The 20,744-nt window shown below is 46.1% G+C and overlaps 1 protein-coding gene across 1 annotated transcript in view; it reads left to right on the top strand.

Moving 5' to 3' along the window:
- The window catches only part of CDH20 (cadherin 20, type 2), a 48,809-nt gene extending 32,798 nt beyond the window's left edge, over positions 1 to 16,011 (top strand). Inside the window, exons 7-10 of the mRNA XM_010854820.1 lie at positions 3,696 to 3,832; positions 6,094 to 6,215; positions 10,842 to 10,959; positions 15,752 to 16,011. Of these exons, the coding sequence (XP_010853122.1) occupies positions 3,696 to 3,832; positions 6,094 to 6,215; positions 10,842 to 10,959; positions 15,752 to 16,011 (637 nt within the window). The remainder of the gene's footprint in view (positions 1 to 3,695; positions 3,833 to 6,093; positions 6,216 to 10,841; positions 10,960 to 15,751) is intronic.
- The last annotated feature ends 4,733 nt before the right edge of the window (positions 16,012 to 20,744 follow it).

The raw sequence follows: 20,744 nt of genomic DNA, 5'->3' as shown, positions 1-20,744 counted from the left end.
CATGGCTGGCTTTTCTCATGTTGGGGGGGGGGCTGAAAGAAAAGACTGTCAGGAGCCAACCAATGCTTTTTTTTTCTAAGATAAATTCAAATCTTCAAAGAGCCAGGAGACTTTAAATCACTAATTACACCCAGAAAAAGAAAAAAAAAATGCTCCAATTAATTTTAAATGAACTTGGTAGGCATGTTTATTCTTTATTAAATAGTCAATTGTTGGCCATCATGGTTCCATCTATCTTCAAAAAGAGGGAAGGCTTTGTTTCCTTAAGCCATCCCCCAGCTTTCATATGCCTAGGTTTGATTCTCAGCCGTGCAACCCTAGACAAACGTCTTAATCTTTCCATGCTTCGGCTTCTCACTTGTGAAACGGGGATAATAATACCTACCTCACAAGGTTTTTGAGGAGATTACATGAGACAATATATGTAAGATGCTTAGAGCAGGGCCAGGCTACAGTAACAGGGTCAGAGGCAAAGAAAAGCATCATGTATTTAAATTTCCCAACACTTGGAGAGTTTCAACTGAAATGATTCCAACTTCTCCAGCCTTTAGTGGTCACCTTACCTTTTAATTCCCAGTTCTCTGAACAGTCATCCTGAATCTCAGCAGGAAAAAATGCACACTTGAAACAAAATGCTTTACCAAATAATATACACAGTCATGTGCATGCTAAGTCACTTCAGTCGTGTCCAGCTATTTGCGACCCCATGGACTATACCACGCCAGGCTCCTCTGTCCATGGGATTCTCCAGGCAAGAATACTGGAGTGGGTTGCCATGCCCTCCTCCAGGGGATCTTCCCAACCCAGGGGTCAACTCATGTCTCTTACGTCTCCTGCACTGGCAGGCAGATTCTTCACCATGAGTGCCACCTGGGAAGCCCCATATATACAGGGATAAACTATATGTATGTATTTATATATACTGAAACAAACATTTTACCATCAATATTTACCCTTACTGTAAGTAATAGTGTGGCATACCTATATCCATTTCATTTTCTTTCTGCTGCTGCTGCTGCTAAGTCGCTTTAGTCATGTCTGACTCTGTGCGACCCCATGGACAGCAGCCCACCAGGCTCCCCCGTCCCTGGGATTCTCCAGGCAAGAACACTGGAGTGGGCTGCCATTTCCTTCTCCAATGCATGAAAGTGAAAAGTGAAAGTGAAGTTGCTCAGTCGTGTCCGACTCCCAGAGACCCCATGGACTGCAGTCTACCAGGCTCCTCTGTCCATGGGATTTTCCAGGCAAGACTACTGGAGTGGGGTGCCATTGCTTTCTCTGATTTTCTTTCTACAGTAATCATAACCCACCATATTGATTTCAGTTTGAAAAACAAGGCACGAAACAAATTGCTTACCGCCATTAAAAAGGTAGTATTTCCCAGTTTCAACAACTTTAAGATACAGATTGCAATTTTTGGCAACTTTTTTGGGGGGGCTATGCACTTGGCTTGTGATTGAACTCAGAGCCTGCAGTCCTTAACCAACCACTGGACTGCCATGGAATTCTGCTGCCAACTTTTTTAAAATTAATTTTTATTGGATTATAGTTGATCCACAATGTTATATTACTTTCTGCAGTACAGCAAACTGAATCAGTTATACATATACTCAGTCTCTTAGATTCTGTTCTCATATGGGCCATTGCGGAATACTGAGCAGAGTTCCCTGTGCTAAACGCAGGTCCTTATCAGTTACCTATTTTATATGTAGCAATGTGCACATGTCAACCTCAGCCTCCCAATTTATCCCTCCCCACCTTCCCCCTTGGTAACCACAGTTTGTTTTCTACATTTGTGACTATCTCTGTTTTGTAAATAGGTTCGTTTGCACCCACTGGCAACTTCAAATGGAATTTTGAACCCAATATATTACAATAGCTTATATATATATTTGTGTGTTGTGTAGTGTTAAGCCGCTCAGTCGTGTCCGACTCTTTGTGGCCCCATGGACTACAGCCCACCAAGCTCCTCTGTCCATGGAATTCTCCAAGCAAGAATATTGGAGTGGGTTGCCATTCCCTTCTCCAGTGTTTATATATAATTTACAGTTTATAATATATGTAATGGTTTATATATAAACATGTATATTTCAGATCTTACTATTACCTGAAAATTACTAGCTGTGTGACTGTGAAAGTGACAAGTCCTCTCAGTCTTTGTTTTCTTTTCTCTTGGTTGGTATATTTACATATGCATATGTTTATATTTATATATAAATTTATATATACATGTATTTATATTATATATGAATGTATATATACATGTATCCTAGAGATGCTGTAGAATTAAAAAGCAGCTATAAAATGCCTGGTATTCAACAGATGGCAGCAATCATAACTACTGCCCATTACCAAGGACTACATAAGATTCTCAAGAATGGTTCTCAATCATGGCTACACACCAAAATCCCTTAGAAGGCTTTTAAACATAGATGCCTAAGCTTCCCTCCACACCTAGTGAATCTCCCGAGATGGGCACCAGGTAAGACAACTTAGGTAAGAAAACACAAAGGGTCAGGTATCCAACTCAGATTCAACAGGAATTACAGATCTTACCCAGTGTCAAGGTGAATAAGGACTCAAAGGAAATAAACAGCAGCAAAACATGAGCTAAGCACTCTTTCCTCAGGCTTCCCTGGTGTCTCAGTGGTAAACAACCTGCTTGCAAGGATAGAATCGGGTTCTATCCCTGGGTCAGGAAGATGCCCTGGAGGAGGAAACGGCAACCCACTCCAGTATTCTTGCCTGGGAAATCCCATGGACAGAGGAGCCTGGTGGGCTCTAGTCCATGGGGTCGCAAAACCTCGGACACGACTGTCACTAACACTTTCAATTTTTCTCTTCCCTTATCGAGGTCTGGAACCATTAGGTGTAGGCACCTGCAAATACCCTTCTATTTTCTGTACAAGGTGCGTGTTGGTCCACACGGAATATGAAAGGTGTGAGCAATGAATGAAGGGCATTGCCTGAAAGCTGCTTTAGTTATGTAACATCTGCTTTTTATACTCCATTAACTACACTACTCACATGACATTTTCAAGCAAGCTGTGCCCCATAAATTCCAGGCTATTTACAATAAACAACCTAGACAGACCCCGGTCCATCTTGCTAAAACATTCCCTAGATAAGGACACCCATCTAGCAAATAACATAACTGTGTCTGTCAACAAGTCACTAGTAGGTTTACAAAGGACCTGATTCAAAACTTTCCTTCTCAACAGGTGATACCACTTACAGGAACCGGAACCGCACAACTCGACCTTTCCCAGCTCCAATTCATCATTTCTGGGCTTATTTGAATCAAAGTCGTTTTGAACAAAGACGTGCAGGGGTTGATAGTCAGAGTGTCCCTAAAGTCTTAGAACAGTTTTAAGCTTTAAAAATAGCTGAGACTGATCTTTAGAAAGCGTAAAACTGCCCTAAGGCTTTGACACTCCACTTTATTTCACTTTCTGAATGAGGAAATTGAAGCAGTAACAATTTTTTGTTGTTGTACTGTGTTTGGGGATTTGTTTTTAGGGTGCAGGCAGTGGTTTTGGACACGATAAAACAGGAATGCAGTCTTCCAAGGGCCTATAATCCAGAACTAGTCCTGTTTCACATAGTATGCACTCAGTTCTCTCATGTAATATGCTGTAAGTATGAATAAATATGCTTATCCAATAAGACAATGCATTTAATCTCCATTTCTACAGATATTCCATTGACAGAAGCAGTGATCCTGGAAGATTCTTCTATGTGGACATTACAACAGGTGCCCTAATGACTGCAAGACCTCTTGACCGCGAAGAGTTTTCTTGGCATAATATCACTGTCCTTGCTATGGAAATGAGTAAGTATAACAATACACTGGTCTCCATATAGTGACAAAACATAAGCATTGTAGAAAGCGGAAGTTTCCAGAGCCTGCTGGAACAAAAACTGTACTCTTTATGGAAAAAAATGCAAATCCTGGTTTATGCAATTGAATGAATGTATTTAGTTCAAATACTTATTGAGGATCTCTATATACCTAGTCCTGTGCTAGGGATAAAAACAAAAGTATCATGCAAAAGCAGCACAAAAAACAGCATCCTTAAACTGAAGAGCTACTTCTGTATGAAGAAAAGGGACAATTCTTGAGACATCTAAGAGGCTTTCAATCTTTAATAAGATTAGGAATGCAAATAGTATATTATTACTATATGAAAGGAGACATTTATAACATATCACGCTTATCATGCACACACACATACATACACATGCAGTAAGAATTTGAAACATCTTACAACAGATTAACATAAACCTGAAATAAAGTTGAAGATTAATAAACTAAATTAACATTATAATCTCAATACAAATTATATACTACTACATTCCATTTTTTTCTTTCACAACGCCCATGGATTTGGGTGGACTCCGGGAGTTGGTGATGGACAGGGAGGCCTGGCGTGCTGCGGTTCATGGGGTCGCAAAGAGTCGGACACGACTAAGCGACTAAACTCAAGTTATGAGAAATATTAAGGGAAATGGTAAATCCAAACATATTGGCAGAAGTATGTACAGTCATTCATGAGGGAAATTTGGTAAGAAATCTTTTGTATTCAGATTCTCCAATACATTCATCCTCTTTTTCTCAAGAATTCTACTCCTAATAATTATCTTATGGAAATAGTCATATTAACAAAGATTTATGTACCAAAATGTCCACTGCATTGTTATTTTAAGAGGGGAAATACCTAAATGTCTAATAACAGGAGTTTGACTAAATAAATTATGGTACAGTCATACAGTAAAATGAGAATATCCTGTTTACATTAATACCAATTAATGTACCAATTAATTAATTTCAAAGTACATTTCAATGACTTTCAGGGAAAATCTTTCCCTAAAATATTAAAGTTCTAAATCAAACTTTTTTATTTTTCTTAATTTCAGTGTGCGTGTGTGAGAGAGAGAGAGAATTTGGACACACGTAACATTATACATAATATATAATGGATATCTCTGGTGGTAGGACTATGGATCACATTTATTCTTATTTTTCTGAAATTTTTATCACTGCCTATATAAACAAGTACCAGCACAAGTTACAATGGAAAAATTTAAACATGTCAGCACTCTTGCTAAACAAGCAATATAAATATTTAGGGGAAAAACAAGGTATAAATATTCTTGAGGGAAAAAAAATGAACCAAAAGAACAGGGCATTTCAATAAAATTATTTACTAAGCATACTTTTCTATGTCTTATAATTTCTATTTTGTCTTCCTGGAATGGTGGCCAAAACAGAAAAGGACAGGAGGGTCAGCAGTGAGGTTGGGAAATTACCTTTGTGCAGCAGTGTCAAGCAGAAGACAGACCAAAAGGGTATTTTCCCCCATGAACGACTGTGAGTAGCTTCAGTCTCAGCCAAAAATGTGGATTTGGTGTGTGTGTGATCCTGTAACATCTCCTGAGTCCAAAAGCAGGAATAAATGCACGGTGTTGCCTGTAATCTCATGAATAACTTAAAATCTTCTGAAAGCGTAATTCAAAGAACTGATTACAGGTTTCCCCACCATCTGAAAGTACATGGCTCCTATGAAACCTTCTGTAGCCCAAACGGTGTAAAGTGAAGAAGCAATTACATTAGGACACACCTTGCTAGCAGACGCACAGAAAAGGCACAGACGCTCACGCAATTCAAGGGCGTGGCAGCCTGGCGCTGAGGCGCCGGGCACTGCTTCCCGGGGCAAGAGCTCGTTGCTGCCAGTCTCACCGCTGCAGCCTGCCCTCAACTCCAGAACCTGAAGTCTACGCCAAGCGAGAAGCTCAGAACCTCTTTTTAAGGTTCATTTGTGACGTCTGCTAACCCGGAGTCTCACCCCGCCCCTCTCCTCCTGACGTCACACACGCGGTCCAGCACACACCCGGCCCTGCCCACACTCATGTTCCAGCCACACTCTAAACAGGCAACCCCTGCAACCTGGCGCTGAGTTCCATGGTCTTTATGCATCCCTTCAAAGACCAGAATGAGGAGACAAATACCTGCTCCAACAAAGAGCTGCTTTCCTGCGTCTCTGAGCCCTCCTCACCTTTGGTTTTTGTCTGTGTTGTGTGTGCTTCCTGTAGACAATCCGTCCCAGGTTGGAAGTGTTCCTGTCACAATCAAAGTCTTAGATGTCAACGACAATGCTCCGGAGTTCCCTAGATTCTATGAAGCTTTTGTCTGTGAGAACGCCAAGGCAGGGCAGGTAAGCAGCCTGAGCACTGTGGTTAACCTCCCAATACGCGGAAACGAGTTACAGATAACCAGATTGCCCATCAAAGAAATTTAGACTCCAGAAGCTAACAGTTTGTAAAAGAGTCCCCGACTTCCGTTTATCATGTTGCAACTGCTTATTTGCTAAGACAACTATTCGGAACCTCGGTTACATTTTATGATCGAAACAAGGCTGTGAAGCAAGGTAGTTACCCACCTTATAACTGAACCGCACAGAACCAATTGTAGTAACATGTGCCTTGGGTCCTGGAAATGAGGGACCGTGAGGATCAAGGGAAAAAAAAAAAAAAGAAGAGTCTTTTTCTCCACTTAGCACTAATCCTTGAAAACATCTGCAGTAAGGAAGGTTCATGTTTTGTATCTTCCTACCTCCCTTTCTTCTGACGGCAAGCATCCTCCTGAGGGGCCATCTGCCCTATTCCTCCCTAGTCCCTCCTCCCTCAGCTGAAACGCCCGTGTTCTCATTACCCTCATGTCACATCACATTCTGAAAGGAAAAGCATCTTAAGGAACAAATGTCTCCTTACTTGAAACAGCTTTAGCCCCATCATCTTCATATACATTTGCCTATTTTTTTTTAAGTCTGCTTAAAACCTAAGTGAATGTTTTTTACTAAATCCCAGTGGTGCAACTGAAAAACATCTGAACAGTGCCTGGAATGGCCGTGTGATTAACGCATGTGTTAGGCTGGTGCCCACAACATACCCAACCTGCCACACCTCAGATCACGTGCCCACTCTCCTCTTCTGTCCTACTTTTGTAAGACTCTGTCCTCTCTACCTTTGTCCCAGCAGACTCCCTAACAATCCTCCCTTACTTCCCCCGAGCTTATCTTGTGACCCTGAGGATTCTGGTCTAGGGCCTGGGTGCAGACGGCAAGTACTCGTGGTTTGGTAACACAGGCTTTTGACTGTGAAGCAGCTTCTGCTTCCGTTGTTCTCTCCTGCAACATCTCGCTGCAGACTGTCCATACAACCAGAAACTACACGAGCTTCCTGAACTCAGCAAAGATTACCTCAACGCATCTTTACCGCTCTTTCCACCCAAAGAAAAGTGACTCCCATGTCCCGGGTGGGGGAGTGGGGAAATGTGTCCTGTAGTCATTCTCATCTGTTACCGCATCCATTCGTTCTGAAACCCAGTGCAGTGGTCTATAGCATGCCTACACTTTTTTCAACAAGTCTAGGATAAATCTACTTCCATATCTACAGCACTTCTAGTCTACAGAAACTTGAATTATGATGCAGCTAATAAAAGTTACAATTAACACTTTCCAGCATAAGGAATGACCCATGTTATTGTGTGTGTAAAGAAAGCAGGCACAGAGGCTACAGGCGCAGGCCTGAAGGCATACCAAGCTGTACCTGCATGTGAACAGAAACCGGGAGGCAGGAGAGAAAACAGCAACAGCCACCATCAGAAACACAACACAAAAACTTTTGTTTTATACAGGATTATTACTATGACAAACATACTTAATATTCAGTATGACGAGAAGCCATTTTTACTCTGTAACACAGTAACAGGAACACAGTGCACGGAACCCCCTCAGGCCCCCAGTGAAGCGTGTCCACCCTGCTGGGATGAATGGCAGGACAGCAGCACGCGGCCGCCGCTCCCGCCTCTGCAGCATAGGACGCCTCTCCGCGTCTGCGTCTCCATGCCCGTCTTCCACCGTCTCTCCCTGCCCGTCTTCCACCGTCTCTCACGTGCCCATCTTCCACCATCTCTCACGTGCCTGTCTTCCACCGTCTCTCCCTGCCCGTCTTCCACCGTCTCTCACGTGCCCGTCTTCCACCGTCTCTCACGTGCCCGTCTTCCACCGTCTCTCACACAGCCCTTTGAGGCACATGAACTTTAACGTGCAACTTCAGGTTCAGGTTGAGCGCCACAGGTCTATCGCAGTCTGTCATACTCGTTATCTTTAGCCCAAGAGAGGTAAATCCAACCCTTTGGCTCTGGGACGTGTTTTGAAGATTTTCAAAAGCACACAGCTCAGTTAGGTACGTCTGGCTTATGAAGACTCAGGCCTCCTTGTGTGAGATTTCTCGGACACTGTCGTCAGCTCTGCATCTGCCGAGTGGAACGTGTGCTTTCCTCGGTGAAGCAAGCCCAGAGGGAAACCTGAGGACGTCTGAGGTGCAGGCTGAGGGTGGCATGAGGCCTGCCGAGCAGACTCTGGAATGGCGAGTGAGGCCAGGGATGGACTCGGACCTGCCAGGAGAGGGGAGGCCTGGGAGAGCGGAGGCCTGGGAGAGCAGGCCCAGGAGAGGGGAGGCCCAGGAGAGCAGGCCCAAGAGAGGGGAGGCCATGGAGAGAGGAGACCTGGGAAAGGGGAGGCCAGGCAGAGCAGGCCCGGGAGAGGGGAGGCCCGGCAGAGCAGGCCCAGGAGAACAGGCCCAGGTGCTCCAAAGCCGTGTCTTCACTCACATTCCTGAGAACCCTGTAACCAACCAGTCAGATGCCCCAGGTCTCTACCATATGTATATACGACTTCACAGGTCAGATGCTCTGAAACGACTATTTGCCAAGTCACACATACTCACCTGTTTATAAAATTCATGAAGAAACGTGTCTGACAAGACGGAGGTTACAGGATCTGTCTGGGAGGGGATAGGGCACTGGGGTGACCCTTGAGTGGGAGCAGCAGGGACCCCAGGCTGGGCGGCCTGGGCCACAGTCCTCTTCAGGGCTCTCCTGATCCCTCTCCAGTACTCAATTCCATCCTCCCAACCTTTAGACTGACAGGCCCAGTGCCAGTTTGGGTTCAGCAGGGGGCATGAGCTGAGCTGGAGTTCTGGTCTAGGATGTTTAGTAATGAGTCAGGAATGCCCTTGGGACCAACTCCTGTGCAAGGCAAGAGCTTCTGCAGGGCTGGACAAGAGACGCCCGCAAGCGGTGCAGACCACAGACAGCCGTGATGACGCCACCGACGCCGAGAACTAGGGCTTTCCTGAGTCGAGATGGGATGGCCAGGCCTTTATACCATTCTATCAATCGCTGGACACGGACTGTTCTGGAAGGATGTGGAGACTGTGGGAAGGTGGGTCTCACCAACTGAGGCCATCCCCAGAGAGACTGGCAGGTGAGGGCATCAAGTCCTCCCCTGAAGGGGGTCTGGGCAACACTGTTTACAGCAAGCCCCTTGCTGGAAGCTTCCCCTTGGGTTACTCACTCTTTGGGACGCTGTGAGGGTACATTTATAGATGAAGAGAGACTAAGCAAGCCCACCTCAGCCCCCCGCTGACCTCTCATGTTCCATCTTCTATATTGCTAACAGCCAGCTTCTGACAGCAGGAGTGCGCATCTGGAGCCAGGCCCCAGAGGGGTGGGCGGTCTGTGCTGCTGGCTGGTGGGAGCGCGAACACGCGGGGGGAGACCTCCCCTCAGCACCGTGTCTCCACCCCGCCTGCGGCCCACGTCTCAGCCGTGTGCTTCACACTGTTTTCTTACCGACTTTTCCATCCTGTCATCAAGCCTGTCACAGCAACCCAGTACTTTGAAGAGCGGGTGGGAAAGGCACAATTTTGGCCAGAGAGCTCAAGAAGCCACCTCCCCACCTCCTGCTCTCCTTGGCCCCAAGCTCTGCTTCCGGTTCCTGTCTGTCCTGTAACCCTACTCTGGGGGGCCTTGTGCTCTACACTCCAGCTCCCCTTCCTGCCAAAAGTGACTGCTCTGTGACCCATTCTCTCACATTTGTTTTCCATTAACTTGAAATAATCAATGAAATGTCTGTTTACTGCCCACTAGGTACTGGTCATTTTTAAATAGAGGCCTCTCAAAGCTTTCCTGGTGGCTCAGATGGTAAATAATCCACCTGCCAATGCAGGAGACCCAGGTTCAATCCCTGAGTTGGTAAGATCTCCTGAGAAGGGAACGGCTACCACTCTAGCATTCTAGCCTGGAGAATTCCATGGACAGAGGAGCCTGGCAAGTTATACAGTCCATGGGGTTGCAAAGAATCGGACATGACTGAGCAACCAACACTTTCACTTTCACTCTCAAAGACAGCAATCTGACGGTGAACTAGGAACCCAAAGGTGAGGCTAAGAAGGTGAGGTGCGAGGACAGAACACCAGGAAACAAGCAGGACCCTGTGGCACCCGAGGCCTTTCATTCAGCCTTCTGCTCTGACTGCCTAAGACGGGCGAGAGGAGGAGTGAGAACAGTGTTATTCCGACATCTAACGTCCATTTAGGTGACATCTACCCTGGGCCCGCTGACACGTGTGTGTGCTCAGTAGCTCAGTCGTGTCTGACTCTGCAACTCCACGGACTGTAGCCTGCTGGGATCCTCCGTCCATGGGATTTCCCAGGCAGGAATACCGGAGTGGGTTGCTGTTTCTTTCTCCAGGGGATCTTCCTGACCCAGGGATCAAAACCTGCCTCTCCTGAGTCATCCCTGTTGGCAGGAGGATCGTTTACCACTGAGCCACCTGGGAAGCCCCAACAATAAACCAAACTTGAGTCTGGGCTGTGAGATGGCACAGAGCCTGCGAGGGGAGCTTCAGGATGTCCTCATTAGGTAACACAACCTGGGGTCTCATCTTCCCTGGAAGCTTTTGACTGACTCGCCTGGTTTCATGTCCCTCCCTCAGCTGATCCAGACCGTGAGCGCCATGGACCAAGACGACCCACGCAATGGCCAGCACTTCTACTATAGCCTGGCTCCTGAGGCTGCCAACAACCCCAATTTCACCGTAAGGGACAACCAAGGTAATCCGCTGGCTGCTGATGCGTCTCCACCGCGTGGAGGGGACACCGTGGGTTGCTATACCATGCACACTGTCAGAGGTCACTGGCTCCTTAATGTTAATAGCACGGAAGGCACGAATGCTCATCTGTATGGTCCATTTAAAGTTTTGTTTCAGAACATCAAAGACAAAAAACGTCCTCTGCTAATTCTGAAACTTTTACGCAGTTAGTTCACACATATTTGCGCTCTGGCTCTGGGCCAGGCACGATGGAGGCTCACAGGCTAAGGGCCTCCTTCATCCCCACAGAGCAGCCCTGTTTGTGCGCTCTTTACCCATGAGAAGGATTTGAGTGAGGAGATAGAAGCAGCCTAGACAGAAAAACCTGAGGGGGCACTTCTGAGCAAGGATCAAAGCGGGAGACAGAGAAAAGCTCCCGGAACAAAAGGGAGACGGACACTGAGGGACGGAACAAAGGGCAGGTGCAGAAGCAGAGTGAGCAGCTCTGGCACCGAAACCGCTTGATTACGTTGGAGTGACTCAGAAACAACAGTCAGGTGGGGTTCCCGACTGCACAAAGTGCTTCCCACTACAGCTCTGCTGGACTAGCATTCTACACCCCTCTGCTCCAAAAAGCATTCAGATCAGCTACGGAGTTGACAGACCAAGCACACTCTTCACTGGGCACAGATGGGAAAAGGAGCGGCTTTTGTACTCTGGCCAGAGGATTTTCAGGGAAAGGTCAGAGCAAGTGAAAAAATAACTTAAATCTGTCGAGTGAAGCCCTTCTGTTGCTAGGACTGCTACCAACTAGTCTGACCTTGGGGAGGAAGGGCATCACTTCTCTGGGCTGCGTGGCTCATTTTTATTCCAATCTAAGTGAAGTGAAGTCGCTCAGTCGTGTCCAACTCTTTGCGACCCCATGGACTGTAGCCTATCAGGCTCCTCTGCCCATGGGATTTTCCAGGCAAGCGTGCTGGAGTGGATTGCCATTTCCTTCTCCAGGGGATCTTCCCGACCCAGGAATCGAACCTGGGTCTCCCACATTGCAGGCAGACGCTTTACCGTCTGCGCCACCAGGGAAGCCTTTAGATTCCAATCTAAAGTGCTGTCAATTCTAACAATCTAAACACAGGGTAACAAAAGACCATGATTTAGGCACACCTAGTCTTGGCCTCAACGGTCAAAGTATTAATTCCATCCCACACGACATTCTGCTATTAAAACCTGAGGATATCAAACCTGTTTTATTCTAAATGGAAAGCACTTCTCCAAGTCATCCCTTTAAACTTCTACATAAAAAAAATTATCAAAACATTGTGATAATTCTGAAAGCAACAGTAGTGTAAATTACAACAACAGAAATACTATAATTAAATATCCTGATATTTTTGCTGGGTCTAATTTTGAATTATTCATTTATCTACTTCTTTTGTGTTAGTTGCTCAGTTGTGTCCGACTCTCTGTGACCCCAGGAGCCCACCAGGCTCCTCTGTCATGGGATTTCCCAGGCAAGAATACTGGAGTGGGTTGCCAGCTCCTTCTTCAGAAGAATCTTCCTGACCCAGGGATCGAACCCGTCTCCTACAATGCAGCAGACTCTTTACCATCTGAGCCACTAGAGAAACTTATTTCCTCTGGAAACCCTTAAAAGGTCATTAGCCCCTTCAGAGTAGGATTCATAGTAGAAACCCTGGGCGGGAAAACAACACATGCTGCTGCTCCTTCATTTTTCTAAGTGTCGCTGCTCCCTCGCTGCTATCTGTAAGATCAGCACACAGACAATACACGGCAACTGCACAATGCTGCACTTGTCTTCACTGTGACTTTGGACACCAACTCATGGAGTCAATACCATAAAAAGATGGGCCACTGGAACATGGTGACTATAAAAACAAGGGAGTCATCTCTTGGAAGGTTTTCCAAAATGGAAATCTGCATTTTCAGCAGAGAGAATGAACTCTTAATCTCCTCATGACAATTTATCCCTCGAGTATCCTTTACTGAGGCTCATTACAAAATTGACAGATATCTGATATGGTGGATGTACTGTCAAGCCCTCCAACTCCCATGCCTGAAACACTATTTTCACTTATGAACACAACACTACACTATCTCAAGTAAAGTCTTTCTTACTTTTTTAAATTCCCAAAGCATTGTGAAAAGGATTGAGTGTATACTTCATATTTTACTTACATTTTCCCATACTTTGCTTTATTTGCTCTTCACAATAATCCTATAAGGTCTTAAGGAAGTTACTAACATCTCTGATTGGCATGTCTCATTTGATAGATGAGGGAAGAAAGTAAACAGCCCAAGATCAGAGTGAGTAAACATTAAGATGAGGACTGGCAGTTGGGACCTCCTGTTTTAGACACACACACACACACACACAGTTTTGCGTTACTGTGGAAACAAATAATATTTCCAAATGGGTTATTCAAGTTCCAATTATAACATTCAACAAAAAATCTGCTACTATATGCCAGTCCCTTTCTAGGACCAGTCTCAGCAATGTGATACTGATCTTTTTTTCTTTAATCTTAAATAATTCTGAGATCAACAAATATATGATGCATGGGAGGCATGATGTTAATACTGATAAGAAATTTGGCTCTTCTCCAGCTTTCTAAAAATAAAATTAAAACTGTGAAGCAAAATTAATAGTTCTTAGCTATTAAATTTACAAAACAGAGAAGATTGCGTGGCAGGTGGAAATACAAATATAATCTTCAGGCTGGCAACCAACTGCTATCTTTCTCCACTGAGAAGGAAATGAAAGAAAGGCGGCCTGTAAAAAGCAGATAGATATTTCAATTAGCTGAATAATTTTCAACACTGTTACAAAACTAAGTGGTTACATAACTCAATGGAAGGAGTATGTATTTGGAGTCAGAGACCAAAGTTCAAATCGCAGCTCTGTTAGTAAACCAGTGACTTGGACCCCATTACATGATCTCTCCAGCCCTTAACTCTCAGTGTGACAGAGTGAGATCACCATTATTTCCCCAAGTGGTACTAAAGAGGAAACGAGCTGCTGCATGCGAAGTCTAAATACCGTGCATATAAGCACTCAAAGATCAACTACTCTCATGAAAACACGGCGGGAGGAAGAGGTGGAAAATTAAGGAAGAATGTGTTAGAATAGGCTGGCTAGGCTGTGGAAACAAAAGGCACCAAAGTCTCAGTGGCTTAACTCAACTAAAGTTAACTTCTTGCTCACACAAGCCGACTGCGGGTCTGGCGATGCAGGACAGCTGTCCGTGTGCAGGCGGCCCAGGCTGCCTGGCTCTGCATCTTGCGTGCTCTCACACACTACACCGAGGCAAGAGACGGCCAGAATCACACCGGCTGGTACACACTGCTGCCCGGAAGGGACGCGGAACACCTTGCTCATTCCCATCATCAAAAACGAATCATATACAAATATCCAAAGTCAAGAGCGTAGAAAAGTATATCCTTTATTATGTAAGAAATACTGATACTGTTATTAGTAACGTTTCCTTTGATTAGGCTCTCAGAATTTTTTGTGAAGTTCTAGACTCCTCCCTGTAAAATGTGAAATGCATCCAGAGAACCTTCCATATTGCTGATGTTGGCTTTGAGAGTCACTGCTTATATGTCCTTCCACATCTCAAACTTTTCCTCTGCTGAAAAAAGACACCAGCTTTGCAAAAACCCACTCAAGAAAACTTGAGAACACAGATTAAAAAATAGAAGATCCTAAAACATTACATTGCTGCTGCTGCTAAGTCGCTTCAGTCGTGTCCGACTCTGTGCGACCCCAGAGACAGCAGCCCATCAAGCTCCCCCGTCCCTGGGATTCTCCAGGCAAGAACACTGGAGTGGGTTGCCATTTCCTTCTCCAATGCGTGAAAGTGAAAAGTGAAAGTGAAGGCGCTCAGTCGTGTCCGACTCTTATCGACCCCATAGACTGCAGCCTTCCAGGCTCCTCCGTCCATGGGATTTTCCAGGCAAGAGTACTGCAGTGGGGTGCCATTGCCTCCTCTGAAAACATTACATTAAGCAAATGTAAATATGCACACACATACCAGCTTTGTAAAAACTTACCGAACAAGCTGGCTAATCCTCTTTAAAACTGGGGGGGAAAACCAGTATTGAATTTTCACCAAATTCATATGAATTGCTTAAACTCAGACCACCAAGTAGTGGGAAATAACAGGGTGTGTCATATGATCAGGGGATTTCAAATAAGCTTCTGCTAAACGATCAAGTTCATCAGAAAGCACAGGAACTGTGACTGCATTTCAAAGGCATAAAAGAAAACAGCCAAAGACAGGAGTTCCAGCCGTAGTGGCAAAAAGCAGCAGTCTGCCAGAGCCACGCGGGCTCCTCCGCAGTCTCTTCCTGGCGGCACAAAGGCAGCAGCGGGGCCCTGCAAAGCCGCTGAGTGAGAACCAACGGGGCCACGAGTCACCGGCGACTGTTCACGTCCGCCGAGCTTTCCCAGGGACACCTCAGTTAGATCTGGAGCCTGACAGTTCGCCCTGGGCACTTTATGTCACAAAGGCGAAGACAAGCTCTCAAAAAGGGTTTCTCTCCTAGGCCTCAGGGTTTTGCCTAGAAGCAAGCAAAAATCTTGGTTTCTGAACCCAACTGCTGATCCTGACAAATGAGAGCGGCCGCAGCGGACCCCCTCCAGGGAATGCTGTCCCTTCTCCTGCCTTCCCCACCGAGTTCCTGCCCCTTGCTTTCCCCAATCCCTGAAATTAACTCTCTCCGTGGTTCTTCCTTTCCACTCCCTTCCCTTTTTCCGTTTTCCCTTTCCAATCCGGAATCCTTGTCTGCTCCAGATAACACCGCCCGGATTCTGACCAGGAGGTCAGGCTTTCGGCAGCAGGAGCAGAGTGTCTTCTACCTGCCTATCCTGATCTCGGACGGCGGGCAGCCAGTGCTCAGCAGCACAGGCACGCTGACCATCCAGGTGTGCGGCTGTGACGACGAGGGCCACGTGCTGTCCTGCAGCCCCGAGGCCTACATGCTCCCGGTGAGCCTCAGCCGTGGCGCGCTCATCGCCATCCTGGCCTGCGTCTTCGTCCTCCTGGGTGAGTGAGCGGCTCCACCCCATGCTGGGGGGACCTGCACGTGCTGCCCTAGACAGCATCCGGTCAGCGTCCTAACTCAGCCAGCCAGGACTGGTTTTCCACACCGGGCTGATTGCAAGGGTGGAGGAGCAAGGCTGGGTAAAAGGAAAGAGAGGGAAGACTGTCCCTTCCTTCAAGGCCAGATCAAAGCACACATTTTTATCAAGCACTTATTAGAGCCAGGCTGCCATTCTAGATGCTGGGATCAGTAAGGCAGAAATGTCCCAGCCTTCACAGAGCTTACTTCGAAACAAAGCAAGTCATTCTGACATCATAGAACCTACGTGGTAAGTTTTGGACAGGAAGTGATGATCACCTCTCCTAACACCCTCCTCTCAGATATGGAACAGCTATTACAAATCACAGACAGGCAGTGACAGGCCCAAGCCAAATCTCAGGGGCAGAGCCAGGACCGAAAGGCAGGCAGGCCCCACACTGCACATCCCTGCACCTGAGCAGTGCAACCCTTCTCCCGAACGTTCACCCCCAGCTCCTGGAGGTGGTGAGTGTTACAGAGAAGGAGGGAGGGACCTGGAGTCCTGAGAGCAGAGGAGACAGAGCTGGGTGTCATTTTAAGTGGGCAGGCAGGGAAGCCCTCACTGGTAAGAGAACCTTCGAGCAGAGAACTGAATGAAGCAACAGACTGAACCACATGGACAGTTGGGCGGGTAAGCTGCTTGGGGGCCTCAGCACGTGACCCAGGTACGGGCCTCCTGCCAGGGCCGGTGCGCCTCTGCTGGTGAAGCAGAGAGACGTGATGACGGGCCAGTGGGCGGGCACAGGTGGGACGGGTCTTCCTCATCTAGAGTCTCACTGCCTGCAAGGCGGCCACCCAGCGCCCTTGTACCTAAGGCCACCCGTGCTGCCATTCTCAACATGCACACTCAAAAGCAGACAGTAAAACGCCTAAGCCAACTCCTGAAACCAAGAAAATATCTGCACTCAGCTCCCACCTCTTCTGATTAATTCATAGCATACATATTGTGCTTAGAGAAAAGCAGCCTTAGTAAGCACTATTATTATTCAATTCGGAAGAAATCCTAGAATTCTATAAGGGAAAAGAGGAAAGCACTGGGGATTTAAATTAGAATTTAAGCCCTGATCTTAAGTTTACCTTCACACCCAGAGACTGAGTCAGACCAGAGAAAGGTCTGACTAAAACAGCAGCGCCTGACTGCATTTCTAGGAGGTCTGCTGAGCATGCTTCTCAAAAACATTTTAAAGTACAACACGTGGCTCACTTTTGTTGTCTCAGCTCAGTGCTACGGGAAGGGAGATAACAGTATAAAGAAGTTGCCTTTCTGAGTCCTTGAATCCCTGGATCAGAGAGAACTTAGGTTTCTGGTCCCTTTGTACATTGATAAATAAATCCCTCCTGCAATTCCCTGAGTGTCCAGAAGGTGGCACTGGGGGTCCTTGAGGGCATAACAGGATAACCTGCAAGAGGCCTTTGAAGAAACCTGCTCCTAGGAGAAATTTCCAGTCTGGCTGTCCTTACTTCTGTCTTTGGGAAATGTCTACATGATAAATTCACTCTATCCCACAAACAGTAGAAGGAACCACCGTTACAGAGAGACTGACTTAGAGACTGGCACAAAGAGGCGCCCAGGCCAGAAGTGGTATGCAAGGGGCGATTTATCCGGTGGCTCCCAAACCCACTATGGCTTGTCTTTTGAACTGTATGTAAAAGACAGACAGTTTTCAGTACCTAAACGGAGCAAGGCTGTCCTAAAATCCTCATACTCTAAGGCACTTTTCTCTAAAACTGCACATTTCACATTAAATATAGTTCATAAAACTGAGTAAGACTGAATTACAGTTGATTTGTCAAAAAATACATTTTGTGGACAAGTATATAAGCATATTAATTTTGACTATATTTTTTTCATGTCTCAAATATGTATCTAGCTCCTAGAAAATCTCATAGGCCCTATCTCATAGGCATTGAGCCTACAGATCCTAAATAATAAACATCCCTAGAACCAATTCTCTTCTGTTAGGGAAGCCTTTCAGCTGAATAGGGTCATTTTCCCCAAAATTTGATTTTAGGGGGTTATATAATACTTATTCGGAGAAGGCAATGGCACCCCACTCCAGTACTCTTGCCTGGAAAATCCCATGGACGGAGGAGCCTGGTGGGCTACAGTCCATGGGGTTGCTAAGAGTCGGACACGACTGAGCAACTTCACTTTCACTTTTCACTCTCATGCATTGGAGAAGGACATGGCAACCCACTCCAGTGTTCTTGCCTGGAGAACCCCAGGGACGGGGGAGCCTGGTGGGCTGCCGTCTGTGGGGTCGCACAGAGTCGGACACTACTGAGGCGACTTAGCAGCAGCAGCAGCAGCATACTTATTACTTAAATCAGTGACAGTGTTAGTCACTCAGTCCCATCCGACTTTCTGTGACCTCATGGCATGCAGCCAGCCAAGCTTCTCTGTCCAAGGGATTCTCCAGGCAAGAATTCTGGAGTGGGCTGCCATTCCCGACTCCAGGGGATCTTCCTGACCCAGGGATCGAACCCCCGTCTCCTGCATTACAGGTACATTCTTTACCTTCTGAGCCACTTAAATCAGATTACCTAAAAAATAAGGCATGCAGCAATCTTTATTTTTTTAAGAGCTCTATAAAGTCCCTAATTCTCTACTGGAAATTTCTACTGGCAAAAATTCTGGCAATACCAGAATTCTTCCCAGCAGAAACTTCAGAGATTTTTCTAATTTTGCTTCCCAGCATTTCCTGAAATCCCACACCTATCACCCCAGTGTCACTGGTGTGAAGGCTTTCCCAGTGCACCAGGAAGAATGAACTGGTCCTGCTTCTGCGTTCTCTGCGAAACTCGTGTAGCTCTATGATCGTCCTTATCACTGCCTGACTGATATTAATCATTAACGTCTATCATCTCCTTAGATTGCCAGCCTATAAAAAAAGAAATCATGTCATATTCAACTTTGCTTCAGATAATTCCCCCAAATACTGCAGTTTAGTAACTGTTCACTGAATCCCACAAACACAACAAGTTCACTTACAGTCCCATTTTGCCAACCTGCATCCATCCATCCAAACACACCCCAACCACCACAGCCCACTTCAAGCCACCACTTCCTTAAAGTCCTATGAGCCCATTTTTCCAAAATCCCACAGTTCTGTAGGCTGGGTTACAGCACAGAGATAACACACAAGAGCTTTTAACTGTTTCCTGTGTGTGCATTTTGTCACCCAAGCTACACAGGGAAACATCATGTATTAACGTTATTAATTGCAATTCACATTCCACATTCAGGTTTTAAAAACCATTACTGTGATTTCCTTAAGTTAGTCCATAATCTTAACGGGCATATGACTGTACTCCATTTCCCTCCCTTGGATAAACCGGGGTCTTATTGTGCAGTGTTGTCAAGCTGTCACTGTTCACCAGCTGTAACAAAGCACACCAGAAAAAAAAAATCAATAGTGGTTCTACAGCCAAAACCTCAAGACACTTCCTGGAAAACATTTTCAGTCACAGAGATAAACAGTTCAATGGGCTTATCTCTATCTCTCCTTTAAACCCCACTGAACACATACTCTGGGGAAAAAAAAAAAAACAACATTTGTTGGGATAAAATTTTATCCACACCTGCAAGGGCACATCTAACAGTGTGGTGCTTCTTTGATAACATGATGAATTATATAAAATGTCACTGCTCACTCCCTCTCTTCCATGAACATCCTTAGATCCGGAAAGTCACAACCATCTCTCTAAAGAAGGCTTTTCTGAGGAATCTGATTTAACTGGACAATGCCAGTCATTTATGCACTCTTATTTTTTGGACAAAAACATGAAAAGACAAAGACTTTGGCTCATACTTAGCATATGTATCTATATGCATTTGCATCACTACACGATCGCAGCTGACCCCTGAACAATGGTGGGGTGGCGTGAGGGGTGCAGCCCTGCCCTGCAGCGGTGTATAGTTTAACAGCTGGCCGACAGTATCCACCTTTCAGCATCTACGGCAACCAAGCCCAAGTACTGTACCGTGTACCTACCGGGCAAAAAAGAATCCACAATGAAGTGGACTCCAGTAGTCCAAATCCATGTTGCTCAAGGGTCAACAGTATATTTAGAGTAGAATCCTATAGAGATGCCAGTGTAAAAAAAGGCAGGATTTCACCTACAGAGTAAGGTTTTCACATTGCAATAAGAGAAATACTTACGCGTCCTTACCTAGTCAGAAGACATCACCTAATCCTTAAGCATATACTCCATGGCAGACCACTGGACTTTGTGCCTGGTTAGAGACGTTACACTTGGGTGGCGGGGTGTAGACACCCACACGCATTTCACTGCGATACAGTAAGGCAGAGACCAGGGGGTGCTGGTGGTAAAGAACCCACCTGCCAATGCAGGAGACTCAGGTTCAATCCCTGGGTTCGGAAGATCCCCTGGAGAAGGGAATGGCACTCCACTCCAGTATCCTTGGCCTGGAGAATCCCATGGACAAAGGGGCCTGAGGGGCTACAGTCCATGGGGTCACAAGAGTCGCACATGACTGAGAGCGACTATCACTTTCACGTCTACTTGAACCACCTGGAATTTCATATCAGTAAGGTTCAGCAAGTGCTCCACTTAGGCGGCAGGCAGAGTGAGACCAGGGTGCCCGTGAAGTGACGCCCAAACCCCGTCTCGCCCCCGCACGAGCCTCCCCAACCCCCACCC

The sequence above is a fragment of the Bison bison genome, unplaced genomic scaffold (assembly GCF_000754665.1).
Source record: "Bison bison bison isolate TAMUID 2011002044 unplaced genomic scaffold, Bison_UMD1.0 scf7180017864349, whole genome shotgun sequence".
Classification (NCBI taxonomy): Eukaryota; Metazoa; Chordata; class Mammalia; order Artiodactyla; family Bovidae; genus Bison; species Bison bison.
Note: the sequence above shows the minus strand (reverse complement) of the source record. Positions and strands in the feature narration are given on the sequence as shown.